Source organism: Nicotiana tomentosiformis, chromosome 11, assembly GCF_000390325.3.
Source record: "Nicotiana tomentosiformis chromosome 11, ASM39032v3, whole genome shotgun sequence".
Lineage (NCBI taxonomy): Eukaryota > Viridiplantae > Streptophyta > Magnoliopsida > Solanales > Solanaceae > Nicotiana > Nicotiana tomentosiformis.
Window position 1 is genome coordinate 117958890 of NC_090822.1, and position 16061 is coordinate 117974950.

The 16061-nt window shown below is 32.9% G+C and overlaps 2 protein-coding genes across 2 annotated transcripts; one reads left to right on the top strand and one right to left on the bottom strand.

The window, feature by feature from the left end:
* Positions 1–6151: 6151 nt before the first annotated feature.
* LOC117276677 (uncharacterized) lies at positions 6152–8509 on the bottom strand. The gene is made up of 3 exons (XM_070189883.1): positions 8327–8509; positions 7484–7793; positions 6152–6213 (listed from the first exon to the last, which is right to left on the bottom strand). The coding sequence occupies exons 1-3, from the start codon at positions 8507–8509 to the stop codon at positions 6152–6154; spliced, it is 555 nt and encodes a 184-aa protein (XP_070045984.1).
* A 4481-nt stretch (positions 8510–12990) lies between these two features.
* Positions 12991–15416, top strand: LOC104085545 (thymidine kinase-like). Its single transcript, XM_009589602.4, has 4 exons — positions 12991–13213; positions 13867–14011; positions 14814–14935; positions 15039–15416. The coding sequence occupies exons 1-4, from the start codon at positions 13059–13061 to the stop codon at positions 15313–15315; spliced, it is 699 nt and encodes a 232-aa protein (XP_009587897.1). The 5' UTR covers positions 12991–13058; the 3' UTR covers positions 15316–15416.
* The last annotated feature ends 645 nt before the right edge of the window (positions 15417–16061 follow it).

Sequence of the window (16061 nt, forward strand, 5' to 3'; positions counted from 1 at the left end):
AAAAAGTAAGTTAACAGGGTTACTAGCTATTTTTTTGTTTATGTGTTTTAGTTCTGAATACTTACGTTTTTTTTTTCTTATATAATAATTGTATCAGTTGCTCGAGATGTTACCATTTCTTTCTTCTGAAGTAGATGCGGAGCCCACTAGTGTACATGTGTCATTGTCTCAAGATCAAAGTTCAATGCCTTCAACACAATTTGATGAAGTCTTGCTTAAGGAAATTGTTAACGTAGGTTTTCTGTCTTTAAATACCATTAGTTTTTTATTTGCTTATTTTTGCTTAAGAGACTTTTTTGTTTTTATAATTTTTGATTCAGAGATTATCAGAGAAGTTCAAAAAGGATATGGAGGTAGAATGTACTAGAATACATCAAAAAATAGCTTTATCAGAAAAAAGGATTCAAAATGACATCAAAGTAATATCCTTAATTTCCGTGCTTGTAACTCTAAGTTAAGGATACCATGTCCTTAATTTTTGAGCTTGTAACTCTCAGTTTAGGACTTCCTATTCTTAACTTTTGAACTTGTAACTCTAAGTTCAGAACTATATGTCCTTAACTTTTTAACTTGTAACTCTAAGTTCAGGACTACATGTCCTTATTTTTTGAACTTGGAACTCTAAGTTAAGGACTACATGTCCTTAATTTCTGTGCTTGTAACTCTAAGTTAAGGACCAAGTGTCCTTAATTTGTGAGCTTGTAACTTGAAATTCAGGACTACCTGTCCTTAACTTTTTAACTTGTAACTCTAAGTTCAGGACTACATGTCCTTAACTTTTTAACTTGTAACTCTAAGTTCAGGACTACATGTCCTTAATTTCTATGCCTGTAACTCTAAATTAAGGACCAAGTGTCCTTAATTTGTGAGCTTATAACTTGAAGTTTAGGACTACCTGTCCTTAACTTCTTAACTTATAAATCTAAGTTTAGGACTACATGTCCTTAACTTTTTAACTTGTAGCTCTAAGTTCAAGACTACATGTCCTTAACTTTTTAGCTTGTAACTCTAAGTTCAGGACTACCTGTCCTTAACTTTTTAACTTGTAACTATAAGTTCAGGACTATGTGTCCTTAACTTTATAACTTGTAACTCTAAATTCAGGACTACATGTCCTTATTTTTTTAACTTAGAACTCTAAGTTCATGACTACCTGTCCTTAATTTCTGTGCTTGTAACTTGAAGTTTAGGACTATTTGTCCTTAACTTTTTAATTTGTAACTCTAAGTTCAGGACTATATGTCCTTAATTTCTGTGCTTGTAACTCTAAGTTAAGGACCAAGTGTCCTTAATTTGTGAGCTTGTAACTTGAAGTTTAGGACTACCTGTCCTTAACTTCTTAACTTGTAACTCTAAGTTCAGGATTACATGTCCTTAACTTTTTAACTTGTAGCTCTAAGTTCAGGACTACATGTCCTTAACTTTTTAGCTTGTAACTCTAAGTTCAGGACTACCTGTCCTTAACTTTTTAACTTGTAACTCTAAGTTCAAGACTACGTGTCTTTAACTTTATATTTTGTAACTCTAAATTCAGGACTACATGTCCTTATTTTTTTAACTTGGGACTCTAAGTTCATGACTACCTGTCCTTAATTTCTGTGCTTGTAACTTGAAGTTTAGGACTATTTGTCCTTAACTTTTTAACTTGTAACTCTAAGTTCAGGACTACATGTCCTTATTTTTTTTAAGTTGGAACTCTAAGTTCAGGACTACCTGTCCTTAATTTCTGTGCTTATAACTTGAAGTTTAGGACTATTGGTCCTTAACTTTTTAACTTGTAACTCTAAGTTCAGACTACATGTCCTTATTTTTTAAACTTGGAACTCTAAGTTTAGGACTAACTGTCCTTAATTTCTGTGCTTGTAACTCTAAGTTAAAGACCAAGTGTCCTTAATTTGTGAGCTTGTAACTTAAAGTTTAGGACTATCTATCCTTAACTTTTTAACTTGTAACTCTATGTTCAGGACTACATGTCCTTAATTTCTATTCTTGTAACTCTAAGTTAAGGAACACTTGTCCTTAATTTGTGAGCTTGTACCTCTATGTTAAGGACTAATGTCCGTAACTTATAAGCAGCTAACATTCTGATTCTTATTTTAAATACGATCTCACAGGCTTTAAAGAAAAACCTAGGATCAAAGATTGATACTTTATTGAAGCTTCTTGACAAACCTCATGAAAGGACCATAGAGAGAGAACCTAGTGTTCCAATTAGCAAAGATGCAGTTGATGATCAATGTGATGATATAGATGTGCATGTAGAAGATCATTATGAAAGCGATTATAGAGATGCGCATCTAGAAGATGAAACTGATATTGGCATCGAAATTGGGAAAGGTTAGATACAGTTTTTGAATTTGTTATCATTGAAATTTATATTCAATAGCATAATACATATAAACTTTTTTGTGATTACAAATGTGTGTAGAATCTTTTGATGGAATGGAATGTCAAGACCAGGAAAATTCAAAAGAGACAAGTGTAACAAACATAATTTATAAATCTGGAGTACAATCTCAGGATTTAGAAAATCCATTGGGAACAAGTATAAGTGAGATTGTATGCAAATGTGTTGAAAAAATATATGATCTATCTACACCTCTCTCACTTAAAGAGAAATTTGGAAATAAAAATGATGCCAATCAAGGTTAGATGGAATTTTCATGACATGTTGAATGTTAGTTTTAGTAAACTATTAGTAACAAGTATTAATTGTAAATGTTACAGAATCTTTTAAAACTGTAAGGAAAGAAGATGGAGTGGACTATCAAGATGATGAAATTTTAAAAGAGAGAAGTGGGGGACAATCTCAAGACATAGAAAATACCCAAGGAACAAGTATAAGTGAGATTGTTTGCAAATGTATAGAAGGAACGTATGATATCTCTACACCTCTCTCTCTTACAGACAATATTGGAAGCCAAAAAAATGCTAGTCAAGATAATGATTTAACTGGCATGATCTTGACAGTTGCAATAGGTTAGACGGAGTTTTTTTTCATCTTATACATGTTTGTTTTAATCAAAGATTAGTAACAAGTAATAATTGTGTTAGCTCCTGTAAATATTTTGCAGAATCTTGTGAACTTGCAATCGAAGAACATGGAGAACAGTTGCAAGATAAAGAAAATACAAGCAATATGTCAGTACTATTGTCTGTTAAAGAAATACAAAAAGCCAGCGTGGCCAACACAAGTATTGATTATGTCCTTAATATTGTATTCATAATTCAAATTGTCAGGACATTTCAAAAATTATGTCCTTTGTTTTTGTCTCTTCATTTGACAATTCATAGAATTGACAACTTACAGCAAACTAATGTATATGTAGTGTTGCTTGCAGAGCAAAACAAAAATGAAGTCATTAACCAATATACTAGGAAAAGGAAGAGAGATAGTATTGGTTTTGATGGTCCATCATTTGCTATTCTTACTCCTACTCCTCCGACTACACAAATGAGCATTGATGGGGGTTTGTCTATGGAGGTTGAAGGAAATGTTGAAGAAGAGCTTGGTCGAGGAAAAAGGAATAAGAAGCTTAGTTGGCAATTGAAATCTCCTTTTGAACAGAAAAGAAAAAGAGGAACATCGATGGCGCACAATGAAAATACTCCTAAGTATACAGGCTGGATAAAATCAAAATATACTCGTACATGTATTTTTCATTATGCCAAAGATGATGAAAACTTATTGAATAAATTCATTGGGTGGTTGGGCAAGGAGAAATGGAAAGGTCGCAAAAAAGTGTAAGTCCCTAAATGTATTCATTATTTCTTAATTGCTTACATTTGTGTCTTGAACTTGTAATTTTAAATTCAGGACTAAGTGTATTGAGCTTCCAACTCTAACTTCATGACTAAATGTCCTAAATTTTTGAGCTTGTAACTCTAAGTTAAGGATTAAGTGTCCTTAACTTTTGAGATTATAAGTCTAAGTTCAGGACTAACCATCCTTAACTTTTTAACTTGTAACTGTAAGTTAAGGACTACCTGTCCTTAATTTTTAAATTTGCAACTCTAACTTTAGGACCAACTGTCCTTAATTTTTGAACTTCCACTCTAAGTTCAAGACCAATTGTCCTTAACTTATGAGCTTGTTACTCTAAGTTCAGGACTTTAATTTATGAGCTTGTAAGTCTAAGTTCAGGACCAAGTGTCCTTAACTTTTGAACTTGTAACTGTAAGTTAAGGACTACCTGTCCTTAATTTTTGAATTTGCAACTCTAACTTCAGGACCAAGTATCCTTAATTTTTGAACTTCCACTCTAAGTTCAGGACCAATTGTCCTTAACTTATGAGCTTGTTACTCTAAGTTTATGACTAATTGTTCTTTAATTTATGAGCTAGTAAGTCTAAGTTCAGGACCAAGTGTCCTTAACTTTTGAACTTGTAACTGTAAGTTAAGGACTACATGTCCTTAACTTTTGAATTTGCAACTCTAACTTCTGGACCAAGTGTCCTTAATTTTTGAACTTCCACTCTAAGTTCAGGACCAATTGTCCTTAACTTATGCGCTTGTTACTTTAAGTTCATGACTAATTGTCCTTTAATTTATGAGCTAAACTCTAAGTTCAGGACCAATTGTCCTTAACTTATGCGCTTGTTACTTTAAGTTCATGACTAATTGTCCTTTAATTTATGAGCTAGTAAGTCTAAGTTCAGGACCAGGTGTCCTTAACTTTTGAACTTGTAACTGTAAGTTAAGGACATCCTGTCCTTAAATTTTGAATTTGCAATTCTAACTTCAGGACCAAGTGTCCTTAATTTTTGAACTTCCACTCTAAGTTCAGGACCAATTGTCCTTAACTTATGCGCTTGTTACTCTAAGTTCGTGACTAATTGTCCTTTAATTTATGAGCTAGTAAGTCTAAGTTCAGGACCAAGTGTCCTTAACTTTTGAACTTGTAACTGTAAGTTAAGGACATCCTGTCCTTAAATTTTGAATTTGCAACTCTAACTTCAGGACCAAGTATCCTAAACTTATGACCTTTTTACTGTAAGTTCAGGACCAAGTGTCCTTAATTAAAAATTGAGAACTAACTTATAAACTTTCTAACTTTGATATTTTCAAAATTTTCAGGGGACAAACTGATATATATGCTGAGGATAATGGTGTGAGAAAGAATCCATATAAATTGTACCATCAAAAAATCAGTAGAAAAATGTTCTTCCTTGAGCTTGCAGATAGTAGCTTTGTACTTGATGATAAGGTTTGATAATTCACAAGGCATTTATTTTCTTTCTTCTTAATTTATTGTTTTTTATTTATTTACGACTGATGGATTTTTTTTCTTTTTTTTTCTTTTTATGAAGCATATTGACATTGCCCTGTATTATTTGAGAAAGAAGGAATGCTACCACCCTTGCGCCCATTCTTTTCGTTGCACAACTACAGATATACTTTTTGATAACTATATGCTAATTGTGTATAAGGATTTCAATGAAGATGCTTCAAATTTATTTTGGTGTGATGATAATCAGTTGGTTCTCACACCATATGTGTGGGGTGACAATCGTAGATGTGGAATTGCTTGGATAGAGGTTGACAAAATCTTTTTTCCATGTCGGCTTCCTTCAGAAGATAATGATGTTGTGACACATTTTCTTTTGGGGGTATTGGATTTGAATGAGAGAAAGATTGATGTGTACGATTCCATATATAGTGAGCCAAATGAGCAAGGAATGAAACACATTGAAATGTATGCACGCATGATCCCCCACTTGCTAAAGTTCTCACAGTTTGAGAAAAATCACAAGTCTTTTGGAAATGCATTCAACAAATTTGATATTCAGTGGCAAAGACCACCACACCAAACTGGATCGTACGTGTTGACATTTGCTATATAATTTATATGTACTTTAGATTTATTTTATTAAATATATTGTTTAATTGACTCCATATTTTTTTTAGGACTGATTGTGGTGCATTCCTAATCAAGTATGTGGAGTTGTTGATAATGGGAAAGGATGTGGAGAAATTCCAACCTGAGGACATATCAAACTTCAGAAAAGAACTTGCAGCAAATCTTTGGACACATGGAGAGTGGAAAAGAAATTCTGGTTATGATACACCACCAGAAAATGTCGGCGACGACTATGATAGCGAAAATGAAACTTTCTGCCCAAAGGAGTTGTAGTGTAGTTGTAAAGAAAGTCAGCTGTAGTGAAATTGGTATAAAATTGCTGTAAAGAATCCATATGAATTCTCAAAATATCCTGTAAATTGTCACAAGGCACTTTATTTTATTTGCATAGCATAATGTTTTGGTCACAGCTATGCTAAATTATAGTTTCAGCAGTAATATGAAGGCATCGTGTTATTAATTTCTATCTTTCTGTTAACTATTGATTTGTCCATTTTTTCACAGTTTTAAAGGGCCAATCTTTGATTAAATTGTCTTGAAGTTTTTAGAAATTCAAAGCAACACACATTGATTGTTGTAGAACTTCAGAATCTGTTAACTACATCCTTTTTTGTTGAAGGATGAAAATAATATTCAAGACATATTTTTTTAAATGTGCTAAACTTCTGGAATATAGACAATAAACTGAGATTTTCAAAAGTTAAGGACATTTTAGAATTTTATGTCCTATATATTAGATTCATACTTCAAATGTTCAGGACGTTTCAAAAAATTATGTCCTGAAGTCTACTTGTACCAATCTCATTTTAAAAATAAGATGTAGCAAGCTGTGTTTAGCAAGCTGTAGATGTCAATTTTATAACTACTGATTTGTCCATTTTAAATTGCCACTTTTTTATTAAATCTATAGAGATATAGCAAAAGATACATTGATTGTTGTAGAACTTCAGGACATTATGTTCATAAACGTCATGATTTGTTGAAGGATGAAAATAACATTCAGGACATATTTTTCTGCAATGTCCTGAACTTCTGGAAATCTAGATAATAATCTGAGATTTCCAGAAGCTAAGGACATTTTAGAAATTTATGTCCTTAATATTAGATTCATACTTGAAATTTTAAGGACTTGTAAAAGATTATGTCCTTAAGTTATACTTGTACCAATCTCATTTTAAAAATAAAGATGTAGCAACTTGCAGGCGTCAAATTATATAAAGAAAAGGACTTTCTTGTTTACTTACGGCAAGAATAAAATCTCATAAATAATAATTGGTCCGACAAAGGTAAATTAATCTCCCAGAAAAAGAAAAAGAAACAAAGAGCAAGTAAGTGCAAAGAAACTTTGAAAATTCAGGACATCTTTTATATAACCATCTGCTAATGTTTACTTGCTCAAATAAAAACAATCTAAATGAATCCAATTTATAGCAAAAACTTAAAAGAGTAGATAAACATAAGTGGATATATCTATTATTCTCTATGCTTCCTTGAAAATGGATGGACTGCCGGAGAATATATACAAGATGTTCTATTATGACCAATTCTTCTGCAACGACCACATTTGAATATTATTTTTGATGATTCGGTAGCTTGTTTATGCCTTTTCTTCTGCCTTCTACCTGGTGGGACTTTGAAATCTGGAGGTTTAATAATTTGTGACTTAACACTCTCTGGTACAATCCAAGAATCCGTATGTCTTACAGGATGTATTTGTCTTTCATATGTTTTCAGCCAAGATTCCTTTAAGTACCAATCCGAGCAGAAATTGGACTTCTTGATATTTCTCTTCTCGATAGCTGCAATTGCATGTATACATGGTAATTCATCAAATTGAAACTGAAAACAATCACATGTTCTTTTGTTTAAGTCCACCAAGAAAGTAATTCCTTCTTCCTCAACTCTAGAATGCCATGAATCAACAGGGAAGACCTTCAAAGTTGAAAAACTATAAGTTAGTACATTATGTTAAATTATCATTAAAATAATAAGCTAAAGTAAGAACATAATACTTATATTTAAAGTAAAAGCTAAATCTATCTTTTTCTTCAATTCCTCTTCTACCCAACAAGAAATGTCATAAAAAGTTCCTTCTGCTTCATTTCTTCTTTCATAAAACCAACGTTGTAGCTTCATTTGGATGAAATTCATCATTCTTAATATAGGCAACTTCATTGCTTCTAATAGCACAGAATTCATTGACTCAACTATGTTTGTTGTGAGCATGTCATATCTTCGTCGTGGACTACAAGAACGTGTCCACCTTTCCGGTGGTTCTTTCATCAAGTAGTCAAAAGTCTTCTTATCAACTTTTGTTATATCTAACATGTATAGATCAAATTTTTTGCGCCTTATACTCTTGTAGCACTTTGGAAAAGTTTTATGACCTCACTTTTCACTTTCCTTCGCTTTAGGTTCTGCTCCAAATGATAGATACAAATCCCATGGTGGCTTTCAGGATATACCTTTGCAATGCCATGTGCAATAGATTGATGCATGTCCGATAAAAAAATTAAATTGTCACGGCTCTCAATTGCATTGCGAAGCTCACTAAAGTACCACTCATAGGAATTGTTATTTTCAGATTCTTCAATTCCAAAGGCTAGTGGGAATATTTGATTATTTGCATCCTTTGAAACTGAAATCATTAAAACACCACGATATTTTGACTTCAAAAAGTTGCATCAACAGCAATCACTGGTCTACAATGATTCCAACCAGCTATTGATGATCCATATGCATAAAACATATAAAGAAACCTGAAAATACAGTTTAACAGAAGGTTAAAAATACAGGACACCAAATCCTTAATATTTTCACTGCACATATCAAAGTTAAGGACACAATGTCCTTAACATTTTTAGTGCACACATCAAAGTTAAGGAGAACTTGTCCTTAACTTTTAGAATGCACACATCATAGTTAAGGACACCATGTCCTTAACTTTTACAATGCACACATCAAAGTTAAGGACACCATGTCTTTAACATTTTCACTGCACACATCAAAGTTAAGGACACCATGTCCTTAACATTTTCACTGCACACATCAAAGTTAAGGACACCACGTCCTTAATATTTTCACTGCACACATCAAAGTTAAGGACACCATCTCGTTAACTTTTTCACTGCACACATCAAAATTAATGACACCATGTCCTTAATATTTTCACTGCACACAGCAAAGTTAAGGACACAATGTCCTTAACTTTTTCACTGCACACATCAAAGTTAAGGACACCATCTCGTTAACTTTTTCACTGCACACATCAAAGTTAAGGACACCATGTCCTTAATATTTTCACTGCACACAGCAAAGTTAAGGACACAATGTCCTTAACTTTTTCACTGCACACATCAAAGTTAAGGATACCATGTCCTTAACTTTTAGAATGCACACATCAAAATTAAGGACACCATATCCTTAAGTTTTTCACTACACACATCCAAGTTAAGGACACCATGTCCTTAACATCTTCACTGCACACATCAAAGTTAAGGACACCATGTCCTTAACTTTTTCATTGCACATATCCAAGTTAAGGACACCATGTCCTTAGCTTTTTCACTGCACACATCAAATTTAAGGACTCAATGTCCTTAATATTTTCATTTCACACATCCAAGTTAAGGACACCATATCCTAAAGTTTATAAAACAGACTAATAAAAATCTTTTTGATTGTTCACTTGTTGTTGTCGTCTATCTTTATGTTAGTGTATGTTCCCGGATTTTTACTTTTCATCATATACAAGTATGAAGACAATAATTCATAATTCTCTTAAGGAGTTCCTCTTATTAAAGCTGAAGCACGTTGAATAGCACGCCACGCCTTGTGATAACCAATGTCTAGTCCATGCAATTTTTGCATTTCTGCCATGACTAAGGCTGGTACAACTTCAAACCTTGGGTCTCGAAAATTGTCGATAATGTAACCACTAATCAACTTTGAAGTTGCATGCCTTTGATCAGCTTTCATAGTGTTAACTAAGCAGTCATGATTTTTCTCAATCTTTACTATCTTGAATAGTGTTGAATCTTTAATTCTGAAAGCACGCATACACCACACACACCTATCATCATTGCATTTCAACGAATATCTTATTGAGATTGATCTAACAACCTTGAATTCAAAATGTCCTTTAATTGCTATATTGGAAAAATAGTTAATTATACTCTTCTTTTTGTCAAATATTGATCCCACTTTTATTTCATCCAACGAAGCATTTTCTCTTAATATCGTAGTTGGGGATTCTTTTTGTTTCGAATTTGAGCTTTGTCTAGTTAGTTGAGTAACAGTTTTTTCAGCAACTTCTTCTATTACTAGTGCACTCTCTAAGACTTGAATACCCAAAGCTTGTTCGTTGTCAATCTATATAATGTTTTGTCCTTCTACTTGAATAGAATCAAATGTTTGAAACACCTCTTCAGTTATTGGTTGAGCTTCAACCACATCTATTTCCATTATCTATTGGCATTTATCTTGATTGTCTTGTTGAGTTTCTGTATTGACATGTTCAAAGGTGCTTGTAGAATCAAAAACTCTTTCCGAAATATCAACAATGAAACGACAGCCCTTGAAGAGTGAATGACTTTTTAGTAACTCTATACATGTGTGAAGATCTGAATCTTTGGGTACAAGCATTCCCTTGCTTGTTCCCAGATTGATATCAAACCATATCATTGCTTCAAATTTGTCTCTATCCAATTCAATAATTTCAAAGACCTGGTTAATGAAATATTCAAATCGAATTGCCTCAGGTACTAGAACAAGCTTTGTTTGATGATCAAGATACTTATAGTCTGCAGTCCATCTACCATTAAAAGCAACTATAATACATATTGTATCCATCCTGCAAGTCAAGAAAATGGGAAATTCAGGACATATTTATACAACAATTGTGAAGTTAAGGACAAGATGTCCGAAACTTTATCAATACAAGTTGCAAAACACAGGACACTATGTTCTTAATATTTAGAACAACAGTCCTGAAGTTAAGGATATCATGACCTAAACTTTATCAATACAAGTTACAAATACAGGATACTATGTCATTAATATTTACATAGTAGTCATGAAGTTAAGGACATCATGTCCTAAACTTTATTAGTATAGGTTGCAAAAATAGGACACTATGCCCTTAATTTTTACACAGTAGTCATGAAATTAAGGACATCATGTCCTAAACTTTATCAGTACAAGTTACAAAAACAGGACAATATGTCCTTAACTTTGATGTGTGCAGTCAAAATGTTAAGGACATGGTGTCCTTAACTTGGATGTGTGCATTGTAAAAGTTAAGGACATGATGTCCTTAACTTCGATGTGTGCATTGTAAAAGTTAAGGACAAGTTGTCCTTAACTTTGATGTGTGCATTGTAAAAGATAAGGACAAGTTGTCCTTAACTTTGATGTATGCAGTGAAAACGTTAAGGACATTGTGTACTTAACTTTGCTGTGTGCAGTGAAAATGTTAAGGACATGGTGTCCTTAATATTTAGAACAACAGTCATGAAGTTAAGGACATCGTGTCCTTAACTTTATTAGTATAGGTTGCAAAACCAGGACACTATGTCCTTAATTTTTACACAGTAGTCATGAAGTTAAGGACATCATGTCCTAAACTTTATCAGTATAAGTTGCAAAAATAGGACACTATATCCTTAACTTTGATGTGTGCAGTCAAAATGTTAAGGACATGGTGTCCTTAACTTGGATGTGTGCATTGTAAAAGTTAAGGACAAGATGTGTGCATTGTAAAAGATAAGGACAAGTTATCCTTAACTTTGATGTGTGCAGTGAAAAAGTTAAGGACATTGTGTCCTTAACTTTGCTGTATGCAGTGAAAATATTAAGAACATGGTGTCCTTAATATTTAGAACAACAGTCATGAAGTTAAGGACATCGTGTTCTTAACTTTATTAATACAATTTGCAAATACAGGACACTATATCCTTAATATTTAGAACAATAGTCATGAAGTTAAGGACATCGTGTCCTTAACTTTATTAATACAAGTTGCAAAACACAGGATACTTTATCCTTAATATTTTTTAGAACAACAATCATGTTAAGGACACCAAATCCTTAACATTATGTCCTCAATATTTACAGAACAATCACAGAGTTAAGGACGCAATGTCCTTAATGTTATCAATACAGAAAAGAAAAAAAAATCAAATTCCTAGCATCTTATTCTTCAGTAACAAAATAAAAATCCACAAACACACAAAAGCATATAGAGATATCTGAAACTTTAGAACTTACTGTAATTTTATGGTGAATTTTGGACGAGAAAGTTGAATTCTGAACTTAGACAAAAAGTTTAAAATCGAAAGAGAAGCTTCTGCAATTTTGGACGATCACAACAATTCTCTGCACGTAAGTTTGAGCTGCTGCTGATCGTGAATAAGGAGCGTATGTATCAGCGAAATCCTATATAGCAGAAGGGTATTTTTGTCTGGGCGGGTAAAAATTTATTAAAGCAGTGGCTAAAGACTAAATACATTTAAAACAGTGACTTAAAAGTAAATACATGTGTTATTACTGGCTATCTGTGCACATCGCCCCAGTTTTGTTGCACACTTCTGACCCATAATCCATACTGAGTCACGCGGGTGCACAACACACTTAGAAATTCAATTCTATATACCTAATTTTGAATAGAGAGTTGGTCGATTAGGCTAGATTTTACTACCAATGGGCATGGATAGATACGATCTGTCGAACCATAATTAATGATTTTGGATTCAAGCCCGAGAAACAAACAAATAAATTACTAGGAGAGAGCCTTCACTATTAATGGGTATTGCGCTGGATTAATTGAGCACCAAATGGTTATATTAAAAAAATTAGGATCAAGTTTGAAAATTGAGTTTTATTTATTTACTTATTTATGTTTCCCCAAAAAGTAATATTCAAAATTTCAAACTAAACAAAAAGGGAAAAAAAATATTCCACTTTCTCTTCTCAAACAAGCTTCCCAATAGCTTTCCCTCCAAGATTTGTATAACTCCACCTCGTTTTCATTTCCCTCCGAATTTAAAAAACTCGAATTTCAAAAACTTTCATTGCTCTTCACATGGCCCCTACTATTATCTTCCTATATATATAATTCATTGAAACTTTCAGATCTCTTCATCAATTTACACTATCAAACAAATCACATCTGATAAAATTTTGCACAATTTTGTCGCCATGACTTTTTCATCTTCTGCTAAAGACCCAATGTCTGTAACCACAAAGCCCAATTATTTGCCGACCGGCGAAATCCATGTTATTGTTGGTCCTATGTTTGCTGGAAAAACAACTGCTCTTCTTCGCCGTGTCAAATTGGAATCTAATGATGGCAGGTACTAGTATTCTTCTTGTTAAATTATTTTTCTTAATATTTTGTGTTACATTTTTGTTAAATTAAGTTGATTTCTGAGGACAAATTTAGATATTTCTAAATTATGTGAAAAGAACTAGGAGTTATAATTTATTGATAGTAGAGGCTGATCCATGATCTAAAGGTAGTAGACCGGTTTCTTTTTTATGTTTAAATATGTATAGTTGATGAAAAGTTTTTTGTGTGTGCATCTAAATGTGCTGAATTATGCAAAAAGAAAAAGTGAATATATGATGGATTTAAGTTATATGCAAAAATATTTAATGTGTTATAGCTTGTTACTTACTGTTTATTGTAGGCAATCAATGGGTGCTTATTAACTATTTTAAGTGATTGGACTGTGTAAATATTTTTACACCTCATTGCATAGAACTTAAAGTCATATATGATAGATCGTCACACCTACTTTAAACCAATTGGCTTTAAATTTTGGATTGGCCGTGCTATATGATTTAAAATCGATCTGGGGTTTAATGGGTTTGATGATTTTGAGAGTAATTGAGGTTGATCAACATTCTTATACATAAGTGATTCTGTCATTAGAAATTATGGGCTGGATTGTATATCTTATATTTTTTTAGGCTGCAAGTTTGATTTTTCAAACTGTATAACCAGAAACGTGGTAATGATAAAGTCAAGCAAAGATACACGATATGCAGTAGATGCAGTGGTAACACATGATGGGACAAAATTCCCATGTTGGTCATTGCCTAATCTCTCTTCTTTCAAACAAAAATTTGGAATAGATGCATATGAAAAGGTACGAATCCAGTTCTTCCTTTCCCATTCATTGTATTCATAGATTTAACATGTTAAGATTTTGTGTATTCTTGAGAACTCCTAGATTGTATTCCTAAAAGCAATGATCTTTATACTAGTTTATCTTGCACAGTTCAATTAACCAGAGCTTCAAGTCTGGCAGTGTGAGGTTGCATAATTGATGATGATAATTCCATTTTTACTCGTGTGCTAAGCCGCTAACTGTATTACAAGTTTTATATAATATTTACACCATTAATTGGAGAAAATGAGCACCCTTTTGGACACAATTGTTGAGGGTAATATTAACATTAAAATTTGATACTGACATCATAGTTTGATTGGATATATCTTGTGTCTCTTCACTACTGGATTAAGGCTTTATGGGCTTTGTGAAAATTATATATGAGTGCTGTATTGTTCAAATTTAAAGTACATGATGGAAAAAGCTGGCTGTAGTGTGAGACTTTAAATGGTCTTTAATCTGTTTAAATCCACGAGAAGAAACGAAAAGTGCAGTTGATTGTTGATGCATAGTATCAGAGATTGTCTGCACATACAATGGTATACACATTAGTATAAATTGATCCAATATGTGTCTTTATGTTATTGCGCTTTGATGAGAAAGCACGAGGGATGTCTTGAAAAGAACCATCTAATATAGTAGGAATAACTATTGTTGTAAAGACATTGTACAACATATTGCAATTATGTGATATGTGTCAATTGTCTAGGAGGCACAAATAAGGGCTAAATGCTGCAAAATATGTTTCAATCTCCGAGTAACTCTATTTCTTGATTAGGTGGATGTGATTGGCATTGATGAAGCTCAGTTCTTTGACGACCTTTATGATTTTTGCTGCAATGCTGCTGATCTTGATGGGAAGACTGTAATTGTAGCAGGTCTAGATGGCGATTACTTGAGGTACTCCTCAAATTCTTGAAAACTAGTTTTCAAATCTGTCAAAAACTCCAAGTTCTTTAGCAGAGAACTGTGTTCTAACATGGTATGGGGTACTTGCTTGCAGGAAGAGTTTTGGTTCAGTGCTTGACATCATTCCACTTGCTGATACTGTGACAAAGTTGACGGCCAGATGTGAACTATGTAACAAAAGGGCATTTTTCACTTTTAGAAAGACTAGTGAGACAGAAACTGAGCTTATAGGTGGTGCTGATATGTACATGCCTGTTTGCCGTCAGCACTATGTCAATGTACAATCTGTCAATGAAGCTGCAAAAATAGTTCTTGAATCTCATAAACTGCCAAGTAGCCTTATATTAGAAACAACTCTAGTTACTCCATAATACTTTTGTTCAACTCCTTAAAATTATTAGTTGTCTGAAATGCTGGTTTGATGATCATGTATCTTTCCTCAATATAAAAGTAAATGAAATGTTTTGCTTCATACTTGATACTCTAACAGTTACCCGAAGTGACATACAAGAAAATGATGGCTTAATCTTGTTTAATACCAGAATGGATTACAGAATTTGTAGTTTCTTTGGAGTTTTTTCTTTCTCAATTAAGGTTAGATCATAGCTAAAGATATGCCACTGCAATGGTGAATAGGCTTGAATCGTCGATTAGAGAGTTTTTTTTTTCCCTTTGGTCTTGTAATGTGCAAGAGGAATTTCTTAGTAGGTTCTTCAATGTGCGTTCAATAATTATTTATACTATACTAACATAATTTCTTCGATCAAAGACCATACATTCCTGTTCTTCCTTGGTCCTTCATGATGAAAAGGAAGAAGAGAAGCTCTTGAGCCATATTTAGAAGCTTACTATCGCTTTATGACTTGATGCAAGTGGTAGTGCCCGAATATTGATTCACTAAGAAACGATAAGCTCCTTGTACAATTTAAAGTCAAAAATTAGCTTCCTGGGGATTTACAAGGTATTTGCAAGACAATCAATTTTGAAACCAAACATTTCATTGAAATAACTAATATGGATTGTTAATGTTTTTAGCCATCCCCATCTTTAAATGAACCAAGGAAGATACAATACTTTATGACATAAATTCCTAAGCTAAAAACTTGAAATTAAAGAG

Coding starts and splice junctions, on each gene's coding strand:
- LOC117276677 (XM_070189883.1), bottom strand. CDS start 8,509: ATGATTTCAGTTTCAAAGGATGCAAATAATCAAATATTCCCACTAGCC. Junction 7,794..8,326: donor TTGCACATGGCATTGCAAAG/GTATATCCTGAA, acceptor TCAACTTTGAAG/GTCTTCCCTGTTGATTCATG. Junction 6,214..7,483: donor AGATTTCAAAGTCCCACCAG/GTAGAAGGCAGA, acceptor GACAATTTACAG/GATATTTTGAGAATTCATAT.
- LOC104085545 (XM_009589602.4), top strand. CDS start 13,059: ATGACTTTTTCATCTTCTGCTAAAGACCCAATGTCTGTAACCACAAAG. Junction 13,214..13,866: donor TTGGAATCTAATGATGGCAG/GTACTAGTATTC, acceptor CTGTATAACCAG/AAACGTGGTAATGATAAAGT. Junction 14,936..15,038: donor CTAGATGGCGATTACTTGAG/GTACTCCTCAAA, acceptor ACTTGCTTGCAG/GAAGAGTTTTGGTTCAGTGC.